The following is a 25105-nucleotide window of genomic DNA, read 5'->3' as shown; positions in this document are numbered from 1 at the left end:
GGGAATAATACTTCCTAGGGTTGTTGTGAAGATCAAAGGGGATGATAAATGTGAAGTGCTTAGCACAGTGCCTGGCACATGGTAGAAGCTATAGAAATGTTAGCTATTATCAACAGCTTAATATGTATTATACTACAGATGTGTCAGCTGGTTTGAAGAGAATGCTTCTATGCAGAAATCTGCACCTATTGAGAACTTGAAAAGAATTCCAAAGACAGCTGCTTACTATCCTAACTTGGATTGTTAGTTGAGAATGCTACATAAAGTAAACCACTTGTTCTAGTGTTTTGTTTTTAAAATAACATTTGTCTTGGAAGGGACAAGAGACCCCAACCTGAGGTCTCTTTGGACTTAACGGTCCTCTTCTTCATGTGGGACAAGTTGGAGAGGAACTTTCTAGGACACCACTACACTGTCATTTCTTTACAAGCAGATTTTGAGAAAAGCAGAAACCCCAATTCGACAGATTTGTGACATAACTTTAACCCATGAAATGGACAAAGGTGTTTCCTTGAAATACCTAACTCTGAATGAGCTTTTCATATCTGGGGGCTAAAAGCTTTTTCCCCACCTGGCAGAAAGCATTCTTATAAATGAAGTTAACAGAAGAATTGCTTCATTTAAGAAAATTACAAATCATGATTTTTCAAAAATGTATCAGTTTCATAAAACTGGGTAAGAGCTATACTTTAAACAGTAAATCAAAGTTAAAATGTAATTTTAGTTTCTTTAGCATATACAGACAACTCAAGTATCTGTATAGTAGTCAGGGTCATACCTTTATAAATATCATTATCTTGTGTGTGTGCATGCACATACATGTGTATACACACATGATACAACTACTTTTTTGCTACACTTGCAGCATTGTTCACAGATCTAAGAAATACTAACAAACATGCAAACTGTTCATAATGCTTTGGTACAACATGTCAGCTAGAACTTAAAGTGGAAAACGTGTTTATTAACTTTCAAACTTCCCTCATACAAGGCCATAAAAAATTCTCTATTTTCATTATACATGAGTCTAACTTCTTTCTACATAGTTACAATGGCATATATATATTTATAATTTAGCTTTTCATAATACATTGTTAAAGTACATCATGAGTTCTGTTAAATATTTATAAGCACTCATTTTGAAATCAAATACCTAAAAAAAAAATTTCTCTATGTACATAGTTTAGGAGATTAGCATAAGAGGCTCTTTATTAAGAGGTGTTTGTGTGTGTATATACATATATATATATATATATACACACACACACACACACATATATGTATATGTGTGTGTGTATACATATATATATATATATGTATATGATCAAAAGATCAACAGAAGATTTGTTAAGATTTTCGTTAGTATTTCTATGCAGGGTTGCCTATCTTTTTGCTTTGGTCACACATAAACACACAATCCTTTAATCCTGAAAATTAAGTCAGTATAAATGTGGGGCCATATTAGCTTAGCGAGCTGCTGGATCAAACTAATATTCAACACTATTAAATATGAGAACCATCTTAATATCAAAATTTTTTTGCACTCTACCACAAACTTCTGGCTTAAATACTATTTTAAGTCTTCTGGCTTAAAATACTATTTGTGAATAGGAAAGAAAATTCTGTTACTAAGTATTTCTATTTCATTTTGTAGTATTCATGAGAAAAATACTGAATGGCCTAACCTGTCAATAATGAAGACAGTTTAGGGGGAGCCCACAAGTTGATACCAAAAATTCTGGGAAATTGGGTTAGGCCATGCATGGTGTGGCAGCAGAATTCATCATGGTAATAAATATACTTGTATACTGTAATCAAGTCTTCACTACAAGCCATACTTGTAGTGGTTTTTCTTTTTTAAACTTTTTGGCTATATTCCCTTCCAAAAAGAGAATGATGCTTGAGGTCCAGCACCTTGATAATGTTATGCTTTAGTAATAAGAAGTGTGCTTCTTGTGGATGAAAACCTGATTAAGAAAAAATATATATATATATAATCTGATTAAACCATAGAACACACTAAGATTCCTCTCTACAGAAGTAACTGAAGGGGGGATGGACAATGAAAGTATATACTTAAATACACATAAAGGGATAAGCTGATGAACAATTTTTTTTCATACAAGGTATAAAGATGAATAGAGTTGGAAGTTCAAACCGTGTTTGCTATGTTGTAATCCCTGTCACCATTGGGCTGCAGCTGGACAACCACACTCTCTTGATTTACTTCATTTTCTGCATCACTACTATCAATATCTTCATTGTCATCCTCCTCCTCGTAGTCTGAAGATTCCGTCACGTTCTGATGGGAATGAGATTCTGATAAAGCCCCAAATGACTGGGCACTAACAGGAGCTAATGGTCTAAGTAAAGGGGTGTATTCTGAGACTTCATTCTCTTCTTGACTACTATCCGTGTCAGAGTCTGAATCTCTTTGAGAAGGAACAACTTTCTGTTTACATACTGGGCAGGTTTTTTTGGTTTTAGTTAGCCAAGGATCCACACATTTGCAGTGATATGCTGTTGAGAGAAAATAATTCATCATTCAGTTGGCAAAATGTGCTTGAAATATACATCTTTTTTCACTAAATTGTCCTCTATTAATTACTAACTGGAAATAAGTGCACTAGGAAACTGCAGTTTAGATTTTCTTCTGAAAGTAGCTGCTCAGTCCAGGACATTCTACAATTGCCCTATTATGTGCTGTCTTCCCCCTTTAGGATGCAAGTTTCTTGAGGGCAGGAGCTGTCATAATTGTCTGTTATTTGCATCCCCAGTGCTGACAGCAAAGTGCCTGGCACATGGGAATCAATAAGTGTCTTTTCACTCATTCATTTATTCATGCAGGCTTATGAGATCAATATTTTCATGCAGAAACAGAAGACAGATCTTCAATTTTTATAAGACTGTTCTCAAATACACCTTAAATATGAATTGTACCTATACCACAAACAGAATGCCTAACTAAGATGTTTAATACATACTGAACATGGGGCAGCTAGGTGGCACAGTGGATAGAGGTCCGGGCTTGGAGTCAGGAGGACCCGAGTTGAAATCTGGTCTCAGAAACTTAACATTTACTAGCTGTGTGACCCTGGGCAAGTCACTTAATCTCAACTGCCTCACCAAAAAGCAAACAAAACAAAACCATGCTGAACATACATAATAGCTCATACCATGGGAACAAGGAAGGATTCTGAGTTTGTCTCCATCTACATATTCATCCAGGCAAATGGCACATACGTCATACTCATCTCCTGTGGTAGAAAGTTGTAAATCAAAATTATATGACAAGATTGATAGCTGCCATAATATTCAAGCACATCAAATTAGGCCCTACTTGATTATTTTAAGATGTTTTAGAGTTTTAGAGTTGGGCATGGGGGGGGGGGGTAACGTGTGTGGGCAATTTTTCTTATTTGACACAAGCTAATGCTATTTTAAAACTTAAGACCTCTTCATTCAAATAATTAACTTCTATCCAAAATGTATATTGGATTTATTTACCACGGTGCACTGAATACAATTACTACTATTACAAAGCAGACTTTTAGGAAAGCAAAAACCACAGATCTGCAAATTGCTATCAGAATTCTAATGTTGGAACAGATCTTATTTAAAAACAAAATTAGCTATTTCCTAAAATGCTCAAATTATTGGTACTTCTTAATCCAGAGGACACCTCCACGACTTCATTTACTAGCATTTTGCTAATATGGAAATAACAGCACCCATCCAAGTCTTTAACAAGTCCTTTTCCTTTGTAAAATGATGGAGGGCCAGCGTTTCATGGTTCTTTCAGCTTCTACAGTCTTTTGGTTGTCTGCTTCACTCAGCATTGTTTGGCTTATAAGTATACAACAATATCTTGTCTAACTTAGCTATTACAAATGGCCAGAAAATTCCAAGTGTACTACGTTGCAATGTATTTCTCATCCAATCAATACCTTGTTACTCCCATCCCCAAATCAAATTACAAAAAACAGACCTACAATGCCAAAGTCAATTCAATACATATCACCTGCAAAGAGAAGGGTTATGGTTCATCATAACCCAAATGAACTACTCTCCTAAGTTCCAGGAAGTATTACAAAAGGAGGCATACACAAGAAAACTACACTTTATGCCTGAAACCCACTCCAGACACCAAAGTGAGGCATTTCATTCAGTAATCAAGGGAAGTTCCATAGTAAGTGAATAGAATACAAGCCTTGGTTGCTATGTCATATAGTGAACAGACTATTGGAACCTAGAAAAGCTAGGTTCACATCCTATTTTGATGCATTGCAAATAGTTGATTAATAAATGTTTGATAAATAAAGTGAATTACTGGCAACTCATCTGTAAAATAGGGCTTGTAGTACTCACTTCACAAGTTACTGCGAGGCTCAAATGAAAATCTAAAATTCTTTATAAACTTTAATACACTATCATGCTATATGGATACATTATTATGTAGTTTTAAAGTACTGTTAGTTTTTCTGTTCAGGATCTTTAAATATAAATATCAAATATTAAATATATTTTGTATTAACCGTGCTAAAAAGACAGGTTACAGGGGCAGCTAGGTGGCGCAGTGGATAGACCACCAGGCCTGGAGTCAGGAGGACCTGAGTTCAAATTCAGCCTCAGACACATGATAGTCATTAACTGTATGACCCCGGGCAAGTCACTTAACCCCACTTAACCTCAATTGCCCCCCCCCACACACACACACAGAGGAATTACTGAGTTGGAAGGCACCTCTGAAGGCATCTAGTCCAACCTCTACCTAGACAGGAATCCCCTTCCACACATACCTGACAAGCAGCCATCCAACTTCCACTTGGAAGCCCTTTAGGCTACCTAAGAGACAATGTGGCCAAATGGAAAGAGTACTCTAGGTCTGAATCTTGCTTTGGTTACTATTACCCTGCACAAGTCAGACCTCTCAGAACCTATGTTTCATCATCTATACAATGATAACATTTACATTACGTACTTAATATACTTATGAAGAAGTGCTTAAGCCTTAACAGACAGCTAAGCTCTTCCAGATCTCTGTCCCCTATAAACCAAAATCTGCTCTTCTGCAATTTCTACCCCCAGGTCCTCGTTCTGCTCTCTTGGCACCAGCAGAAATGTCTTTTCCAAACAAACTGTTCTTCAAAAACTTGAAAAGCTATCTTGTCCCACTATCAGTAAAAGTTGGCATAAAGCAAAGTCATCTTCATATATCATAGAATATCAAAAGGAAATGAAAAGAGTAGCAGACTTTAGTAATCTCTTGTACATACTTAAATTATAGCCTAATGATTACATGGGTGTACATTTTGGTTGTATAACATATGCAGGGCCCAGCAAGTATGTTTGCCTACAATATAATTCCTTAAAGGCCAGAAATATTTTCCCTTTTCCCTTTGTATCCCCAATACCCTAGATCTCATAGATGCTTAAATGCTTGTGGGACTGGATTTGACATTGTCTAGAGATGTTGTACTGATTAAAGGGGGCTAACCTTCAGAAATTGGAAGCTTTGCCGAGCCATGTGCTATGTTCAGCATCCTGGTAGGACAACAGTCTTGGGGGCAAAATCATGACAAAGTGATCCATAATGGACTGTAGATCTTGATTACTCCTGGTTTGGGGAGGGGAGTTTAGGGAGAAAATGGGCTAAACTGAATGATACATAGCTTAGAAACAACAGTTTAGACTTAAGCATGAAAGTTTCCCAGGTATGTACTAGGCAGATAATTTTTTTAAGCATAGCATTTAGGGAAAACCTGGAGAAGTAGAAAGAGTAGGTGCTATATCAGATGAAAATGTTTTGACTTTTGAATTTACATAATGACAAACCAACAGAGTGGCAAACTGCAAGGCACATTAATCTCAAGCTACTGAGTGGTAGATATGTCCACCCAGGGCTCTGTTCCTAAACTGTACCACAGTCCTATGAATGAAGACCCACAGTGAGTCCCAAGGGCATGGTGTAAACATATTTACATTAAATCTCATATTCTCTAAGCATCTCAGTATGTCAGCTAAAAAATTTACTAAACAATGAGCTAAAAAATTCTACTACTCATACTCCTAATACGGATGTAAATCATGACATTTTGGAAGGTGTAGTAACTCTTTCAGGCCACCGGGATAACATTTTGCATGTCTATAAAGAAGAGAAACAGTTTCACATGAGAGAGTAGAGAGAGGGCTGGTCTTGGAGTCCAGAAGAGCCACGCTAAAGTCCTGCCACTGACAAATGCTATCTGGAGGAGGGGAGAAGCCTACTGGGGGCAAGAGCAAATCACTCACCCTTTCAGTGCCCCAAGGCAAACCTCCTAAGGATACAAATACACAAGGCAAGCTGGTTTGCAACAATGGAATCAATCACTCAACACATACTTATTAAGTACCTCCTAGATGTTCCTCAAACTAAGTGCAATGAGCTTACACTCCATCAAGGAAGGTATACATATACATATATGCGGTATAAATATGAAGTGAATAAACACACATACAAAGTAATTTGGGAGGGAGGACACTAGCAAGCAGGAATCAGGATAGGCAGCTTCTTGCAGAGGACGGTGCTGGCTGCATCTTAAATGAAGAGAGACACCCTATGAGATGGAGGTAAGGAGGGAGTGTGTCCTAGCACAAGGGAGAGCCAGTACAAAGGCACAAAGATAGAATGTCACATATGAGGGACAATCAAGTCCAGTTTGGCCAGATCACAGTCTGGGATGGGGCAAGTCATGTTCAATGAGGCTAAAAGAGAGGATGGAGCCAGGTCATATAAGGTTTTAAAAGCTGAACAATTTTTTTTGTTTTTTAGTTTTTGTTTTTTCTGGAGGCCTAGGAAGTCAGTGAAGTTGATTGACTAGGAGTCATAAGGTCAGCTCCACATTTAAGAAAACTTACTCTGGCAGCAATGTGTGAGGAGAGATTCGAGGCACGGAGATGTTTAGATGGCTAATGCAATAATCTAGGTGAAAGGTGATGGGGGACTGAATCACAATGAGCAGAGAGAGGGCTGGGGAATGAGAGCTGCTGAGGTAGAAACAGCAAGATTTGGCAACTGAATGGACTGTGGTATAAGAGAGAACGAAGAGTTGGGAATAACGCCAACACAGGAACCTGAGGCACTGCACACACAACAGTGGTGCCTTTCATGGGAATAGGGGAGTTTGGAAGAGGGGTTTAGGGGGAAAGAGAATGGGTTCAGCAAGAGACATAAGAATTTAAGCTGTCTCTAGGACATCCAGCTCACAATGCCCAATAGGAAACTAGTGATCTGGGACCTAAGTTTGGCAGAGAAAGGAGCTGGATATACAGATCTGGGCATCCTTTGCATTGAAATTACAGTTAAACCCTTGGAAGCTGATGAGGTTACTGACAGGTCGAGAGGGAGAAAAGGGCTAAAGGGATTGAGGAGTGATCAAATATGTAGAAGAAAAACTAGGAGAGAGTAATGTCATGAAATGCAGAGAGGTCAGTTTCCAGGAAAAGAGGATGGTCAGTAGACTCAAACAAAAACATCCCAAGAAGGATGAGGACCAAGAAAAAAAAAACCAATACCCTGATCAGTCAGCATCAATAGTGAGGCAAGGCCTTCCACTGCAAAAAAGATTACAATTTGCTGAAGGCTCAGATGGTAGCTACCATTTTTTAAGTAAATAAAGAATTTTTAAAATAAGGGGGTGTGTGTGTGTGTGTGTGTGTGTGTGTGTGTGTAGCTTTTCCAGACATAGTGTTATTGCACACTTAGGCTACAGTACAATGTAAAAATTCACTGGAAACAAAAAAATTTGTATAACCTACTTTATTGTGATATTTACATTATTGCTGTGGTCTGGAACTGAACCCACTGTATCTCCAAGGTATGCCTGTATAATTCTATCTGAAGGCCTAAGAGCAACTAAACATAATTTTATGAAGTATCTTTTAGCCTCCTAAGTCTATGAATGTCCTATTAACTACTAACTTGAACTGAGTCTTGCTTGAATTTATTTCATTATTTACCTAAATAATTGCTAATTGTACTAAATACTTTAAAATAGAGTTAGCAGGAAGGTGTCTCAAATAGCTAAAATATAAGCTATACTTTTAAAAAACATATCTGAAATTCATACCAACTGAACATCACAAATTTGAGGAGAAAATTTTAATATTGAGGCCAATACTGTTACTGTTAAAATGTGAGAAAACAATGATACCATGAAATGCAGAAATCTGTCCAAAACTTAATTGTCTACTAAGTACCAGGTATTATGCTAAAGTCTGGGGATGCAAAAAAGGGCAAAAGATAGTCTCTGTTCCATAGGAGATCCAAGACTGATGGGGAAAGACAACATGCAAAGAAACTTGTACAAACAAGAATTAATCAAGCCTTAAAACATCACTTGATTTTTTTTATATATTGTAGTCCCATAACTGTTTTTCACTAGGGACATTTTACCTTATCCTTAATGAAACAAAACGAGAACATTAAGCAAAGACATAATTACGGAGCCCAAACTATACTACTGATCTATCATCTGGTAGCTTGTGATCAACACAAAGTAATAAAAATAAACATCATCTTCAAGGGAAAAAAAAATGGAAGCATATACTTTTACAAAATTCAGGATATTTTCTCACTAGTATACTGATGAGAGAAACAGTAAATAATAAAAAAATTTTAATCTCTACTATATAAACCAAGAAATACGTAAGAGCTTATTTGAAAATTAGTGTTATGCCATAAAAATTACATGGCTTCCTTTTGTTACTGGCCAAACCAAAGCTCATAGTCTTACATAATTACATCTACCTTCAAAAGCTGTCCTTATCAGAATAGAAGTTATTCTTACATGTTCTATTATTTGATGTAAGTATGCCTTTAGCATCCCGAGGAGTACCATTACAATAGAATGAACAATGAACTTGGAGTCACAGGACATGGGTTTGCCATTTTCTACTTATGTGACCTTAGGCAAATCACTGAAGTTCTTTGGATCTAAATTTCCTTACTGGTTCAGATGGCCTCAAAGGTTACCTGATGTTCAAGATGTATGCTGAGTAAGAGCATTTTAGATGAACTGATGTCACTCTAACTATAGATTATACTTCACATTTAAGAAGACAGAAAACTGAATCTATATTTTAACATATTTCCCTTTTCTCAGTTATGTTAACTTGTATCTCATCTTTTCTAATGAAATAATGTCTAATTTTATCTTTCAATACATATTAAATATTAGGATCATTTTCTTCTTTACACATCAGTTGCATATGCTGTCTAAAGTCCCCAAAATAATACTCAGATATTTTTCTTAATGTTTTAAAAATCAAATCTGATAGCTCCCTGGCAAATAAAAGCAGTTGGGTGAAAAAACATTTTTGGCTCGGGAAGAAAACAATCACCCGTGCGTACGTACACATGTACACGTACACACACACACACACACACACACACACACACACACACACTGCACAGCTCCAGAGCCAGAAGGGATCTTTGAGACCATCTAACCCAACCCTCTCATTTTACAGATGATAACACTGAGGCCCAAAGGGTAAAGGGCCTCCCTCAAAGTCTCATTGGTTAAATAAAAAGCAGATGAGGGATTGTAAGCACAAGTCCAAATGCACCGCTATTTCCATCATACCACACTGTGTCAGGAAAACACTCACTTAAGGTAATTGGTTAAAAAAGTAAAGAGAAAGAAGCATAAGAGTCAATTATTATAAGTAATTATCATTTTTGCAGTTTTCCTAAAAATTTTAGCCAACAGAAAAACAATGTGTGTTTTGAGTCTTGAAAAAGAAGGTTATCAAATGATAAGAATGAATGATCTGGTATCAGAATGGGGAAGAGAGGGAAGGAGGAAAAAGAAAGAAAGGGGAAGAGAATAAACATGCATACTAAGCTATGTGCCAGGCATTGCACTAAGCACTTTTACAAATATTGCCTTATTTGATTCTCACAACAATACTGCAAGGTAGATATTGTTATTATCCCCCTTTTACAGATCAGGAACCTGAGACAAACAAAGATTCAGTGACCTGCCCAAGGTCATGCAGCTAGTAAGTGTCTGAGGCCATTATGCCACCTTATTACAGGCAGGTGGGCATGGAGGGGGGGAGGGTAAAATAGGAACTTATGGCATCCACATGCGTATGTAGAAACAAAAATGTTTCTACCTTTCAAGCCAGGTCACATTTTATTCTTCACATGGTCATATAAAAGGATGGGAAGGTATCTATCTATCTCTTTTGGTATGAATGATTTCTGTACCCTTGCAATCCTTCATTCTTGCATGCCTTCTACCTAGGATGTTGATTTAGATCAATAGGAATTAGGAACAGTGTGCTACTTTAATTATCATCATCACAGGGTGAAAGTCAGACCAGATTCATGCAGGTGTCAACGCAACACAATGCTAAATTGAGGTTTTCTAAGTCAATATCTGGCCTGTAGGCATCTGTTTCTATTTGAGTCTATCACCTCTGGCTTATGGGACAGAGAACCAGCCTTGGCACTAGGAAAGGGGCAGCTAGGTGAAGCAGTGGATAGAGCACTGGCCCTGGAGTCAGGAAGACCTGAGTTCAAATCCTCCCTCAGACACTTGACCCTTAGTAGCTGTGTGACCTGTGCTTGACCCTGTGTGGCAAGTCACTTAACCCCAATTGCCTCACCAAAAAAAAAGAAAAGAAAAAAAAAGAGAGAAAGAAAGAAATTAAATTGGCCCTAGGAAGACTGGGTTCAGTTCCTCTAATACATACTAGTTGCAGTGACTATGAGCAAGTCATTTGACTTTTCAGTGGCCCAAATAACCCCTAAAGCTTTACTTTAAAAGTACATCTGCACTGATGGAAGGAGCTCCACATCTGGAGAGAGATGGAATCACAGGCCCAGACCAAAAAGTCTATCAGTCTGCAGCTGAGCAGGAAAGGAGGGGACTAAGGGGGAAAAAGAATTTACGTACATACGTACGTACATACATACATACGTACATTAACATAACGTTCAGCACAGTACCGTGAAAAAGGTACTGGTTCTGGAGTTCAGTCCCATCTGGAACCCTCACCACCTGCGTTGCCTTGGGCCAGTCACTCACTCTTCCTATCCTCAGTTTCCTCCACTGTAAAATTTTGAGGAAGCTGGAACTGATGTTCTCTGAGGTGCCTTCTAACTCAAGACCTATCATCCTTTGACCCTTTGGTGACAAAATTACACTGCATATATGGTAAAGAAACAAAATCAAATTATTGGATATTAAATGTTTATCACCAACTAGGCAGATATACACACAGATGTACATATAAATGCAACATTTTTACTCTTACTGGTAAGGATGAAAACACCTCTCTTGATCAAAATAACCCCCCCCCCCCAAAATATGAAACAAACAAAAAATTCAAAGTGCTGGGAAAAATTCATTTTGGACAATTATAGGTTTTTCCCAAATCTTTTCCTTATTCTATGCTCACTTTTTTATTTTTTCATTATTCCTTATGAATTCTAATATCCTAACATGGCTGTATTTGGAGGACAATGGATGTGTACTTGTATAAGTGAGCTCAAAAAGCATTCAGGAGCTTTCTAAATTAAAGGAACAAAATATTAAGACATTTATTATCATTTTGAAGGTAAAATGAATAAACAGGAATTAAGAGGAAATTTCGCAATTAGAGAAAATGGATCAGATAGTCTGAAACCCAAAGTCTAAACCAATGAACGCTTTAGTCAAATGTATGAAATCTTATTTTCTTGATAATTATTTGTTGAAAATGAAAATTACTTAAACCCCTTCCCTTCCAAATGTTTTCCCCAAGAAAACTGAACCAAATGTACAAAAAGGAAGACAGACTAAATGAAAATTAATTAGATAATGTTAATTGCATTTGAAGAAATAAATCAGTATACTGAAAAACCAGTACATAAGAATAATTTACATAATTATCATATGATGCTCTTGACATAAAAGAGCTAGCCTCCAAGCTTAGTCAGAGCCATATTCAAGTACTGCCTCCAATACAGACTAGCTAAGTGACCTGAACAAGTCACCTGAACTGAGAAGTTCTCCAGGCAAATCCTCAATACTGTAAGTTGCAGAGACATTGACCAGAACTGACTGAAAGAATTTCCCTCTCTCATGTTTCTCAACACAAATGAAACTGCACATCTAGTCCCCATCCGTATCACACTAACATCTCCTAAATTTGCTACCTTGAATTTCTTTCAAAGAACTATGATAACAAAAAAGTACTGTTTACTTCATTTACCAACAATTGTTGAATATAATACAGATCCTGGTGGCAATCATCTATATAGCGAACATTCTTCAGTGCCTGAGTTCATAGTCTTTTTTTCCACCCTAACTCCTACCCTCATGCAACAAGGCTTCAGCATACCACTGATGCTCCTTCCAATACCCTAACTTCTCAATTCCTTATTCAAGTCATTTCCCATGACCTATTACGCTACCCTACCTCAGTGACACAAAGATGGTCATAGACGCATCTTGCAATCCACTGACAATCGTTCTATATCCACGTTCATGAATTCTGAAATTCCTTTCTCATCACAATCAAACATCAATCTCACTTTATGTTTTACAACCCCCACCCTGTTCTCTGTCCTCACTGTTGTTCCCAGGCCAGGTCTTCTGCATTGGTTCTACTCTCTTGCCTCTGTATCTTGAACCTGTAGTAAACTCTGCACTTTACTCTGCTCTCCAGTCCTTTGACCCCTCATCACTTTGCTGATCCTATCTCATCAAACCTCAACTCTGGTCTGCTGCCACCCCTGGCAACCCTCACTCCAATCACACACTTCTCAGTGGAGCTGCAGAAAAAAACCAAAATGTGCTGACTGAGCCCACTACAGACTTATGTAACATCATCTCAACAAGGCAATCCAGCCACCTGGCTATCCTGCTCAGCACAGCAGCTCCCCTAAACCATTTTCTCCTTCTTAAAGGGCCCTCTCTTCCCCACTTTTCAACTGAGGACCCTGACACCCTTCATGGAAAAAAATGATACCATTCATTTAGGATGCGTCCTTCACATCCCTCTTATGTCTTCCCCCACTAACTCTTCATTTATTCCTGTCTCTGACTCCATGATGATAGATACATAACTGTGATTATACATCTGAGGAAAAAGAATACTGGTAAACAATTGGAGTGTTCCTATTTATATGTACTAAGTCAAAGTCCCCTGTACAGTCTGCATGTTTGTTTTGGGTTTTAATGTTTTAATTATTTACTTCCAATTCTAGCCAAATCACACAAAGAAATGTGTGTTAGTCTATTTCTCTTTTTTTGTAAATAAGTAAATAATCTACATCATACTTCTTACATTCTGAATTTAAAGTAGTGGATCACCTTGGAAAATTAATCACTATGATGTTTACAAGATGAAATTCAGGCAGAAAGCAATACAGACTTTTAAGAGTGATGATTTTCCATTAAGCAAAAATCACCTTAGGTTTCATATGTGGTCACACTGAGGAAAGATAGCTCCATGTCATCCCATATGCTAATAACCCCCTACAGAGATAATGTTACACTCATACAACGTCTAACTAAACTGCACCTGTCCGTATTCTAATCAGTCATTATCAAATATTTATACATTTCACGTGAAATATACCCTCAAACCACACCAAGCTAGTTAAGCATTTTAACCTTTTGTTTTACTTTACCAATACTTCCCACAGTAAGCTGTGAGAATTTCTATTTTGTAGAGGAAACTTTCTAACTCCCATATCTTACTCTTTAAATGCTCCATCTTAGAAATACCATGTAACACTGTCTAAAAGGGATGGAACAAACGAATGTCCTTAGAACTACATGTACCATCTTTTGACCTCCTTTCCCTATAGCTAGTCATTAAGAGTAAATCAGTAAGTACTATGGATTTCATGAGTTCCCCATGAACTTCACTACCAGAGATCTCCTTGAAAACAAAAGACATACTTAATGAACACAATCAGGACTAAAACACATAATTACCACTCTGGGGAAACATCTGTTCCATGCACTCCCAAGTGTGAACAAGGAAGATAAATATGATTAAATACCAATTCTAAATCCACATAGATACTAGAAACTCTAAGACATGAGGCTGAAGTGGTTTTGTTGGGACCTGCATGCTCCCATCAGTCATACGCCTCACTCACCCAGAAAGAAGACAGGAAGAATGCCAATTCTCCAGCCTCAACAGAGCTGTAGCTGGCTAGAGAGGGTGTCTTAAATCGACTAAACTGAAAACACAAAAAAGGCTGGGTGAAAGAACTATAAACTAGATGCCTGAGAAGAGTCTGGCAAAAAATATCACTTCTGATAAGACTTCATCTTCTTGGTTGTGACAACACTGTCGAATTTTTAATAAACCGCATCATCTGTCTGAGGGAGAAGATTTAAGTGCTTCTCAAGCTATAACCACCCAAGCAGTGGAGCTAAAATTTCCAAAAATTTGGCTCATAATGAAAAATAACTATAATTCATTTATAATTTTTTTTGTTAAACATAATATTCATACATACTATTTTCCACGGCTACAAAAGGTATTTTCCAAACATTCATTACTTTAGCAGCTGCCAAACAGCAATTTTTGACTTCATTCAGTAAATTCAATATTAAACATCTACTATGTATCAGGCACAAGGAATACAAAGACAACAAAAGTGACAGGCCCTCTCCTCAGGGACATTTATCTACTAGATAAATTATTACTAAATATTCTACTGAATAAAAAGCACTAAGTATGAATGGTCTATGACAGAAGTATAATGCAATATTTCATTAAAACAATGAAATTTATAAGCAGTGTAAAAAATATACTTCATACACACAGAATAACAAATGACTTAAAATTCAAGTATACTGAAAAAATTGAGACTGGAAAAGTAACATCTATCAATTCTAGAGTGACTCATAACAAATGCGTTCTTAAACTGAATTAAGTTTAAAATCAAGTTATAATTTAAATATATTTTAACATATAAGGAACCCTATGATTATCTTTTTATTTGATAAATATGGATGTTACATATTAGAGACTGTTAAAAGTCAGAAATTTGTAGGGGGTGAGGGTCTGCAATACAACTGGTAAAAAAAAGTTTGAAAAATAGTTAAGAAAATGAAATACTAAAATGAATAGGAAAAATAAAGAACAATAATATTTTAAAATGTTGTGGTTAACCACAGTAATAGTCTTAAAAGTTTTGCTTTTACTTGGGAAACGTGTAAACCTCAGATGTAAAATGTAATAAGGAGATGTAAATAAGATTACATTATGTCAGAGGAAGAGGAATACAAAGTGGGAGGCGGAGGGGGAAAGAGATGAAAGGGGGAAATAAATCTCACATAATTCAGGTATACAAGTAAAAGTCTACACAAACAATAAAGCTGGGGGGGGTGAGAACAGGCAACACTTGAATCTCACTCTCATCTGAACTGATCAAAAAGTGTGTGTGTGTGTGTGTGTGTACAAGTGCGAGCACAGACACACAGAAAGGCATTTCACTCAGGGAAACAGGAGGGAAAAGGGATTGAGGTGGGGAAAAAAGAGTGGATAGATTAAAGGAGGGATTAGCTTTAAGCAAATCAATCTCTAATCAAGGAAGTACACAACTATTTATAGTAACTCTCTGTGGTGACAAAGAACTGGAAACTGAGAGGGTTCCCCATAAACTGGGCATGAGTGTAACGAATATTATTGTGTTATAAGAAATGATGAAGAGGATGGTTTCAGAGAAATGGGAAGATTTGTATGAATTGATGCAGAGTGAAGTAAGGAGAACAATTTACTTAATAAGACAAACAGCTTTTAAAGACTTTGGACTAAAATCAACGCAATGACCAACAGGGAGTCCGGAATCACGATAAAACATGCTGCCCGCCTCCTGATAGAGAAAAGATAGACTCAAGAGTACAGACTGAGACATATTTTTTGGACCTGGCTAATGAAGAAATTTATTTTGCTTGATTATACATGCTATAATAGGAGGTTTTTTTTTTTCTTTCTCAGTGGGAAAGAAGTGGGGTCAGAGGAAGAGAAGGTAAATTTTCATTGATTTAAAAAATTTCTGATTAAAAACAAAAAAAATTTACAATAGAAATGGCTGGGGAAAGGTGAAGACCATTAGCCCCAGGGAGGGGTCTGCTTGGCAGGATGAAGAGTAGCAGCAGCAGAGCAGAAAACAGTGTGAACGTGAGGGCAACAAGGCAGTTGTGGAAAGGAGGGCATGAGAAAGCAGAAGGAACTGAAACACGAAAGGCTTCCACAGAGTCTTAAAGGGAGCCAGAGATCCCGAGAGGCAGAGGTGAGGAACAATTATAACCACGTGCACAGAAGACACAGAAGACAGTCGATACAAAGGCACAGAGCACAGAAATGGAGCATCACTGTGTGAGGACCAGCGTGCAGACCAGTGTGGTTAGACTGTGCTTAGAGATGAGACGTGTGTAAGAGGGCTAGAACGCAGGAAAAGCCCCAGCTGGCAAATGCTGAAGGTCCCTGAAGGATTTTTCTAACATGACAAAAAGGAAGACGAGGAAGTTCAGAGAGAAACATAGACAAGGAGGACAACTTTTAAAGTAACATGTTCAATTTTTACATATTTTAAGTGTGTGTGTGTGAACATTCTAACATTCTCCCTTTATTGGTGTTCAATAAATTCAGCTAAAAAGTAAAATTTTTAAAAATATAGAAGCATTAGAATACTTACAGAACTAATGGAAAACTGAATAAAAGCAGATTCAGGAATTAAAACAAAGTAAATGGAAAGAAAAAATGAAACTAAATTCTGTTTAATTTTAATGGCCATTCACTTGTCTCTGAAGAAGAAATGAGAAAATGTATTTCCTTCAATGGAGAGGGGAGGGGAGCGTATGGGACATAGTATATACTAATACTATTAGGCTCAGCTGATGTATTGGTTAGTTTTGTGAATTGCTTTTTTTAAATTTTTTCCTTCTATAATTTTTTGTTAAAAAGGATGACTCTGAGGGGCAGCTAGGTGACACAGTGGATAGAGCACTGGCCCTGAAGTCAGGAGGACCTGACTTCAAATCCGGCCTCAGACCAAACACTTGACACTTACTAGCTGTGTGACCCTGGGCAAGTCACTTAACCCCCACTGTCTAAAAACAACAAAAAAAAAATAACAACAACAACAACAAAAATAATAATAATAAAAAAAAAGATGATTCTGAGTAAGAATGGGATTATACTTGGCAATGCAGGTAATATAGAAAACAAAAGATGTCATTTTTTAAAAAATGGAAATGAGCACAATTTTTAAAAATATTTTATAAATTTTGTCCAGTTGAGAAGTGTCAAGAAACTGGACCAAGGTAATTATGTTGTACATGAAGAAGAAACTGATTATTAAGCATCATAGAATGATTTTCATAAATAGAAAGTTTTATATTTTGTTTTTTTTACTTCTACATTCAGAAAGAGAAGAGAAGGGTATTTATTTGTTCAGCTATTCCCCAACTGATAAACACAGCCTAGATTATTTCTTCCTAAAATCCACGGCAGGAAATCTGCTTTGCTTGCAACTACTTCCTTCAAAGTACTACCCTCCCACCTATCTCCACTGTTTCCCTGTCAAGTCTGATGTCTTTCTGTGTGTGTCTGCATATGCAAGCATGCAATGCTTCTGTTTCACATAAGATTAAAGTTCATTTGGTGCCCCCCCATCCCTTCCTCTATGTTTGTATACTCTTACTTTCATGAACCCCATTATAAGAAATACTAAGTTGTATTCTTTCTTCCCTTTTTCCATGCTAGTATATTACTCCTCTCCCTCTTTGGCCTATTAAAACTTTTAGAACAGAGCTAATCCACTCCCAAGTGTCCACTGTTTTTCTTATTTAACTCCCTCAATGCTCTTTGGAGACATTAATATTCTGAAGGGACCTTGTTTCTTCTTCCTCCCTATCATATAAAGCACCCAGAGGCTGTCACAGTCTGAGTACCGCAGTGTAACTCTGCTGATGTCCCATCTGCCCTGGCTGTTACTGCTCCCCAAGGGCCCAGTTATGGGCTTATAAGCATCCTGGGGCATTCTTGAGGGCATTCCACTAGTGCTGCCTTTGGACAGGGAACCTCACTGGCTATAGTGGCTCTGTCTCTTCTCTGGTCACACTAGTAAGTCTGTGCTTGTTTGCTGATGTTGGTGCTGACTTTGCTGATGGCCTCTTTGCTTGTTGACAATGGGCTGGAAATTTTTTGTGAAGTTCTGGGGTAGAAGTCACCTATACTGCAGTTCCTGATCATAATTTGATGTGGTCCACCTCATTCCTTACCTCTTCTGGGACAACTCCTACTTCTCTATGATGGCCCAGGAAGCTTATTATCAGAAAACGTTCATCATCCTGCAAGCTCCCACGAGCCTCAGTACTCTGTCTCACATCTATCCTCTGGCCCCTGATGGAAGAGTGCACCCATGACCTCCCTAAGCCTCCATTTACAGAGGCAGCTCAGCTCAAAACATCTCCTCATTTCTCACCTAGCTTCACTAATCTGGGACTTGTGACTTCTCCATTGCACACCCAAGTCAAGTGGCTTCATTCACTTCCTCCCTCCCCCTAGCACATAGTAAGCGAGTACTTCATAAATGTTTACTGACTATTGAAAGGTCTAAATTTCAGGTTTTCTCTGGAGTGGGTGTGGTAGAGCTGGCCAGCCTGCCTCAGTTCAGGCTGCCGTTAGGTTCCAAGTCCAGTAGGCCTCATTCTTGAGCCCTCTATAGCTTCTGACACCAGCAGAAACACCCTCTCCCTGCATTTTCTCTCATCTCTTGGCTCCCACGGCTCTACTTTCTACTGATTTTCTTACCTGTCTGATCACATAGCCTCTTCGGCATGATCACCTCAGGGAGAGGCGGTTATACTTTTTTTAAAATAGTATTTTATTTTGATGGTTACGCCTTTGATCTTGCCTTTACTCACTTCCACAACCTAGAACTCTAAAATACCATTCATCATCTGTTCTTTCCTATCAGTCTATCTCTTCCCTCTGCCTCACTTCTCCTTTACCTACCCTTCATGGTCTTGCCAAGCACACCAATTCTGCCATCCTTTACTGTCAGTATTTTTTCAGGGCATTACCCCTGCTCTCGGGCTACATTCTCTTCCCTTCCCAATCTCAACCCCTTGGTTAACCAGTTCAGCTCTATTCTACTATGGAACTCATCATTGTTCATGCCTCACTAAAGCACAGTCCTGGATTATTTCTATCATCAACCTCTCCCGCTTTAATTCACATGCTTCTGAAGAAAGCTGGAAGACGTCAATTATCATGGACCTCATGTGAGACTGGGTATTCACTGCAGCAAAGCAATCCTCCCCCTAAAGCAAGACTCAAATCTCTAACGGTGTTCCAAATCTTCTCTCCTCTAAGCTTCCCACTGCCCTTCTTTTCCCCATCTCTTCCTCCTACACCTCCCAATAAAGATTCTATTTCCAACTGAATATTATAAACACTTAAGCCAAAATAAGTTTGTTCTGTGATCTCAATGCCATGGGATGTTCCATTCATCATAGACTGAAAACTCTCTGTGCCTTCTCATGCAGAAGATTCTCATCCACATCTTCCTATAAATTTTTCATAATTGCCTCCACCCAACTGTCTGGACGGATTTCTCTGGTTCTGTTACTACTCTGGAGGATGCCAAAGGAGCACCAGGTTGCCCACTGATTGTCACTTCTTTTCTTTACATAACCTTCCCATCTCTTTTCTGGCTAATCAAGACTTTGACACAGTCTTTTATACCATTTTTTGCTTATAAGTCATTACTACAGTAATGAGGGAGAACCTGGTCCTTAGAGTATATACTGCCTACTACCAATTCATATATGGCCTTGGCAAATGTGCTTCCCAGAAGGTGGAATGGAGCCCTGCCCTGCACTTCAGAGCATGCTCAGGTATTCTCTGACTATTTCCTATCTGCTTACTACATGAAGAAAAAGCCTTTTACTTGACTGCTAAGCCAGAAATAAGTATGCATGTAAAAGTCATGAACAGACAAAATCAAGCCCTCTCTTTCCTTGTGGTGACTGAGGTAAGAACTTCTATAAGCCTCGGGGTTAAGGGACAGGTAGCATGAGTGGACTACAATCCCCACCTGGGCTGTCTGACAAATGGCCATGAACATATGGATAGTGCTTTTGCTTCTTCCAACTCTTCTTTCCTGGTATTGGATGAATGAATATCCTAGAAGAAATGAACCAGGCTGCAAACTCTTGGAGTTTGCAGCGAGCTTGGAGAGGCTGGGAAGCCACGAGAAGTCCACTGTTGGGAATCCCAAGCAAAGACTGCCACAGACGTCACAGCTGAAAGAGAATGTGTGTTCCTAAGCCCAGCAGCTGAGACACCACAATTCCCTGCAGGAGAGGAAGCAATGAATCCATCAACTATGCCTGATTTCAGAATGACTGCGCAAGGCAGATGTTGGTAGCAGTAATTTAAAATTTGCATCCCACTCTCCTAGGAACCGAGGTGGCAAAGGGGAAGAGTGTGCCCCAGTTGGGGGAGAAATGTTTGCACTTTTGAGTTTTGCTACTTTTCAATAAATATCCTTTTGTAAAAGCAATGAATGCTAATGTGATTCTGAAACATCAACTGAACAAATGATACCGGGGATATACTAACTGGCACTGGTACTGGCACTGGCAAATAATTCTGGGGCAGTAATCACTGGTGATGGGTAGTACAAGAAATGCGCTGGATTGGGCTTGGAATGTTAGAAGAACTGGAGAGGCACCCCTAGAACCTGGAGGAAAGATGTGACTATCTAGGAACCTAACCTACCAATGGAATTCGGGTTGAGAGCATGAGACCAGAATCAAAAAAGGAGTGCTACAGTGGTAATATGTAACAATCTATGAAACAATCAATATTTCTGAAATAAAACGTAATAAAAAGTGTACCAGAACTTTAAAAACAATCACCACAGACAGATAACCAGAGAGGCTGCACCACATTCTTTCAAAATTTAGAAAAACGTTAACCTCAGTATTTTGTTTGCTATCAAGTGGAATTTGGTATAAAATGAGACTTTTCACAGACGTAGTTCAATGATATTCAGTTAACAAACTATCCAAAGGTCCACGTCAAAAGGTCATATTCCCTAAAAGGGGGCTCCAGAGGAAGGAACCTAAAAAATAGCATTACAGTAAGATTCCAATGTATTTAAAACCTAAAGACGACCATTTGGGAAATAGAAAACATTCACTTGCCTTTCTTGAATTTATGTATAGGAAGTTTCTTAAGTTGATCTTTACGAAGTCGATTCCTTCTAGCTCTATGTCTGTCCTGCACAAATTTTGTGATCTAAAATTGACAGGAAAAGATGCAAAAGTATTACATATAAACAGAAAAGGAATTTTTAAATAAAATTTTTTAAAATTAATTTATTTTGAATTATCAACAATCACTTCTATAAGCTTCTGAGCTTCAAATTTTTCTCCCTCTCCCTCCCCAAGACAGCACGCAATCTGATATAGGACATAAATTAAATACAATTTTAATAAATGTCTTTATATCCACTGATTTTTTGAGTTTTAAGATATGATTAAATTACATTAGTGACTAGTTTCCCACAATCCTGTGCATTTTGTATTCACTGACCCTGACCATTTAATTTACTAAGAAAGAAGCATTTTAAATATAAGTATCACAAAATATATGCAAATTTGTACAATGTAAAGCTTACATATTAAGACTAAAATAATGGAGGTAATGGGGCATAAATGAGGGACTTACAATGGAATTCTATATGCTATGATCCCCTGGGCCATAGCTCAGTAAATGTTCATTTTTGAAAAATGACAGCACTATGTTGCTGACCAGTGATTATACATACTGCTTAACTTGATCTGTACCAATGCAATGACTAACATAAACATTTCTTTTGTCAAAATCATCACAAAATGCAAAATGTTTATAATACATTTTCATCAAAAAGCATTTATTAAGCATTTAATGACATGGGAGAGTTTAAGTGGTATATTAACAATTAAAGCAAACTGGCAGAGCTAAACTTTCTCCTTGTTTTCTAAGTACTTGAATCTGAAAGACTAACACTCCAAGATATACGTGTACAAGTGAAAACAAAGAACAGGATCAAAATATTAAATCAAGGCATGATTGTGACTGCACAATAAAGCATTTTATATTACACATGAGTCACAGTTAAAGTGCAGGCTATAAACTGGAGAGAAGAAAAGAAAATATAATTAAAGTAAAGATCAGAAAAAGCAACCATGGAAGGTTTACATCTACAACTAGCAAGAAGACAGGAAGCCGTCAGAAGTACTCTGAACAACTCACAAAAATTTCTATTTTAATCTGTACAAAATACAGCTGTATAATTGTTTTAAAAGATTCTTTTCTTTTCTGGGAAGAACAGCAGATGCAACTAACATACCTACCTTGAATTTCAAGCTATCTATTCTCTTAAACATAATGAAAAAGAGTGGCAAATTTCTAACTTCTCAAATAAAATTGGGAGGAGATTATAGGGTAAATTGTCATGCAATATAAATGTAAAGGGGAACTCTTTAATACTTTTTCTTTACATATTTAGATTTTGTGTTGCCTTTAAGAGCTTAAAAAAAAAAACCTCTGAAAAGCTCAAACTTCCAAGTTACTAATTACACACTGTATATCCAGGGCAGTGAAAGGCATTGTGCTGATCTTCAATAAGGCATTCTAAGTATCTGCCACGTGTGTGTTCTACTTTCTAATTTCTTCTGTGGACAGTTGTTTGATGATAACAGTTGTTTGCTTCATCAAACTTAAAGTACAGTAAGTTGAATCTTGGGGGGAAAAAAGCTGATTATATTGGTGAGGCTGATGTTCTTGTCTGTTATATTGTCTATGGCAACAGACACCTGAAGGGATAAAAGTACAAGCAACTTAAGGGAAGAATGTTCTCTCACCCTTGTCTGTCCCCTCCACTCTGCCACAGTCCTACAAAAATGATGAACAGGTGCTCGCTGAGTATCTATGACGACAGAATTCATCTATGCCTTTTCCTCCTTGCTCTTACAATGTACACGTGTTGCTGATTCATGCTACAGAGAATAGCTGGCATCGTCTGGTGATCCAAAAGCAAGTCCCTTCAGCCAAAATTTTACACAGCAGTTAATGAGTACGGTTAAGAGGGTGCTGTCAAACTCAAACAGAAATGGATCCCCACAGGATCCACAGTGACTTAGAAAGCCATAAAGTAACTATCTATGCTACATAGTATTTTTTGTTTATTTTGTTAAGCATTTCCCAATTACATTTACTCTGGTTTGGCCACACTGGGGAGTCTGACACCTCTGACTGAAGGTAACTAATAACGGGATCACATGGACATACCAAAGTTATTTGCCTCCTGATACTACAGTTACTGAAAATACTAAGACCCACACTCTAATTCCAGGAGAGCAGATGAAAACAGGATCATAAAATTCAAACAATTAAATAATCCCTACATAATTCTTAATTATCACATGATGAACACTGACCAAAGTTATACATGTGGATCAACATACACAATATATCTTCTGTTCACAGATTGTTCAATCAATCAAAATAATACCAGGTGAAACGAGCAGAAAAGAAATATTTCTTGATTATAGATACTGATGTTTTAGTTAATTTACAAGTGAATAGTACAGAACTAAATAGGACTAAATTCTCCTGAGTTACATTTTCCTTTTTAATAGACGTTTTCTTAGAAGACTATTTTGTAGAAAAGAAAGTTAACTATAAAATCTTTCCTACGTGAAAATTTACCAAGTGTTCAAAATTCTTCTGCTCAACTCTTAACAGCACTGGTGTATCATAATCATAGTCTAAGTTGTGTATAAAAGATGAGTTCTCAAGTCTCTATTCATAACGATCCAATGGTCTTCTCTAATTGATTCTCTGTCATACCATCTTCACCATCTGTTCAAAACTTTCTCCACTCTCAGCTTTCTAAACCAACCCCTCAACAGAGAACTTGAACTCATACTTTAGTGAGAAAACAGAGGCCATTTTCTATGAGCCTTCTTCCTTTCTCTGTATTATTATTCTTCCCTTGGTATTATTCCCTGATCTGTCCTTCTTTGCTCTGGCCTCTGTGCATGAGATGGTCTTTCTTTCTCATCAAGGCCAACCATGTACCTTTGACATCATCTTCTCTCATCTTCTTCAGGAGATTGATTCCACATTCTCTAAATTCAGCCCTCTTTGGACATCATTTTTAATCTCTCCCTCTCTACTTGGCTCTTGCTTTGATGCCTATCCACAAAGATGACCAGGCCTCTCCTAACATTTAAAAGAAAAAACCCCTCACCTGACATTAACATCCCCCCAAGCTATCAACCAAATTTAAAAAAAAAAAGTCGTTTGTGTTTGTGTTGGCCTCCTTGCCTCCCCTTTCTCTCCTCTCACTAAGTTCTCAAACCATTGCCATAACATTCCATACCGATGAATTCTCTCCTCTCTGGGTTTTTAGAACATTGCTTTCTGTTGATTCGTGTGCTATCCATATGAATGCTCCTACTGCTCCTTCACAGTGTCTCTTACTGGACCATCAGTCACATCAACTCCTCACTACACTCTCATTCAGGAACCTCATCAGCTTGCAGAAGGGGCTCAATTATACTTTCTACTAAGTAGGTGACTGTCAGATCTACTCTCCAGCTCTCATTTCTCTCATGTTCCAGTTCTTTTTCACCAACTATCTAGCTGTTTACTGACTGGTTGATTAATTTAGATTATATTAAGTGTGTATTACAGAAACATTTTATAAGGTCAGCACTATTAGGCATGCTATTCCTGTAGGGAAAAAAAACGTGTCATGCTGCTTTTTTCCTAATCCTTGATCTATTTTTTAAAAGTATTTAAAATTACCTACCATGAAGATGACAATCAAGATGAGACATATGCCCACTATGATAAGGAATGGTATTAGGTAGTATTCTAGAGGAAGGCTAAACTCTGGAACCAAAACAATATGGCCTCTGAGGAAAAACACAAAACAACATTTGCAAAACATCAGTATTTGTCAAATCACGTTTTGTAAATCCCTAATGCAGTTGGACAAGTCTCAGGCTCAGATTCTACCTCTGGTGCTTCTTAG

The 25105-nt window shown here is 37.7% G+C and overlaps 1 protein-coding gene across 4 annotated transcripts in view; it reads right to left on the bottom strand.

The window, feature by feature from the left end:
• Positions 1-932: 932 nt before the first annotated feature.
• The window catches only part of RNF13 (ring finger protein 13), a 96069-nt gene continuing 71896 nt past the window's right edge, over positions 933-25105 (bottom strand). For all 4 annotated transcript variants that reach the window (XM_027875851.1, XM_027875848.1, XM_027875849.1 and 1 more), the window contains 4 exons: positions 24881-24986; positions 21222-21315; positions 3177-3257; positions 933-2520 (listed from right to left, as the gene is read on the bottom strand). In XM_027875851.1, coding sequence (XP_027731652.1) covers positions 2153-2520; positions 3177-3257; positions 21222-21315; positions 24881-24986 — 649 coding nt within the window. In that variant the 3' untranslated portion in view covers positions 933-2152. The remainder of the gene's footprint in view (positions 2521-3176; positions 3258-21221; positions 21316-24880; positions 24987-25105) is intronic.

Source organism: Vombatus ursinus, unplaced genomic scaffold (assembly GCF_900497805.2).
Source record: "Vombatus ursinus unplaced genomic scaffold, bare-nosed wombat genome assembly UNPS02014810.1, whole genome shotgun sequence".
Taxonomy (NCBI): domain Eukaryota; kingdom Metazoa; phylum Chordata; class Mammalia; order Diprotodontia; family Vombatidae; genus Vombatus; species Vombatus ursinus.
This window is presented reverse-complemented; position numbering and strand designations above follow the sequence as displayed.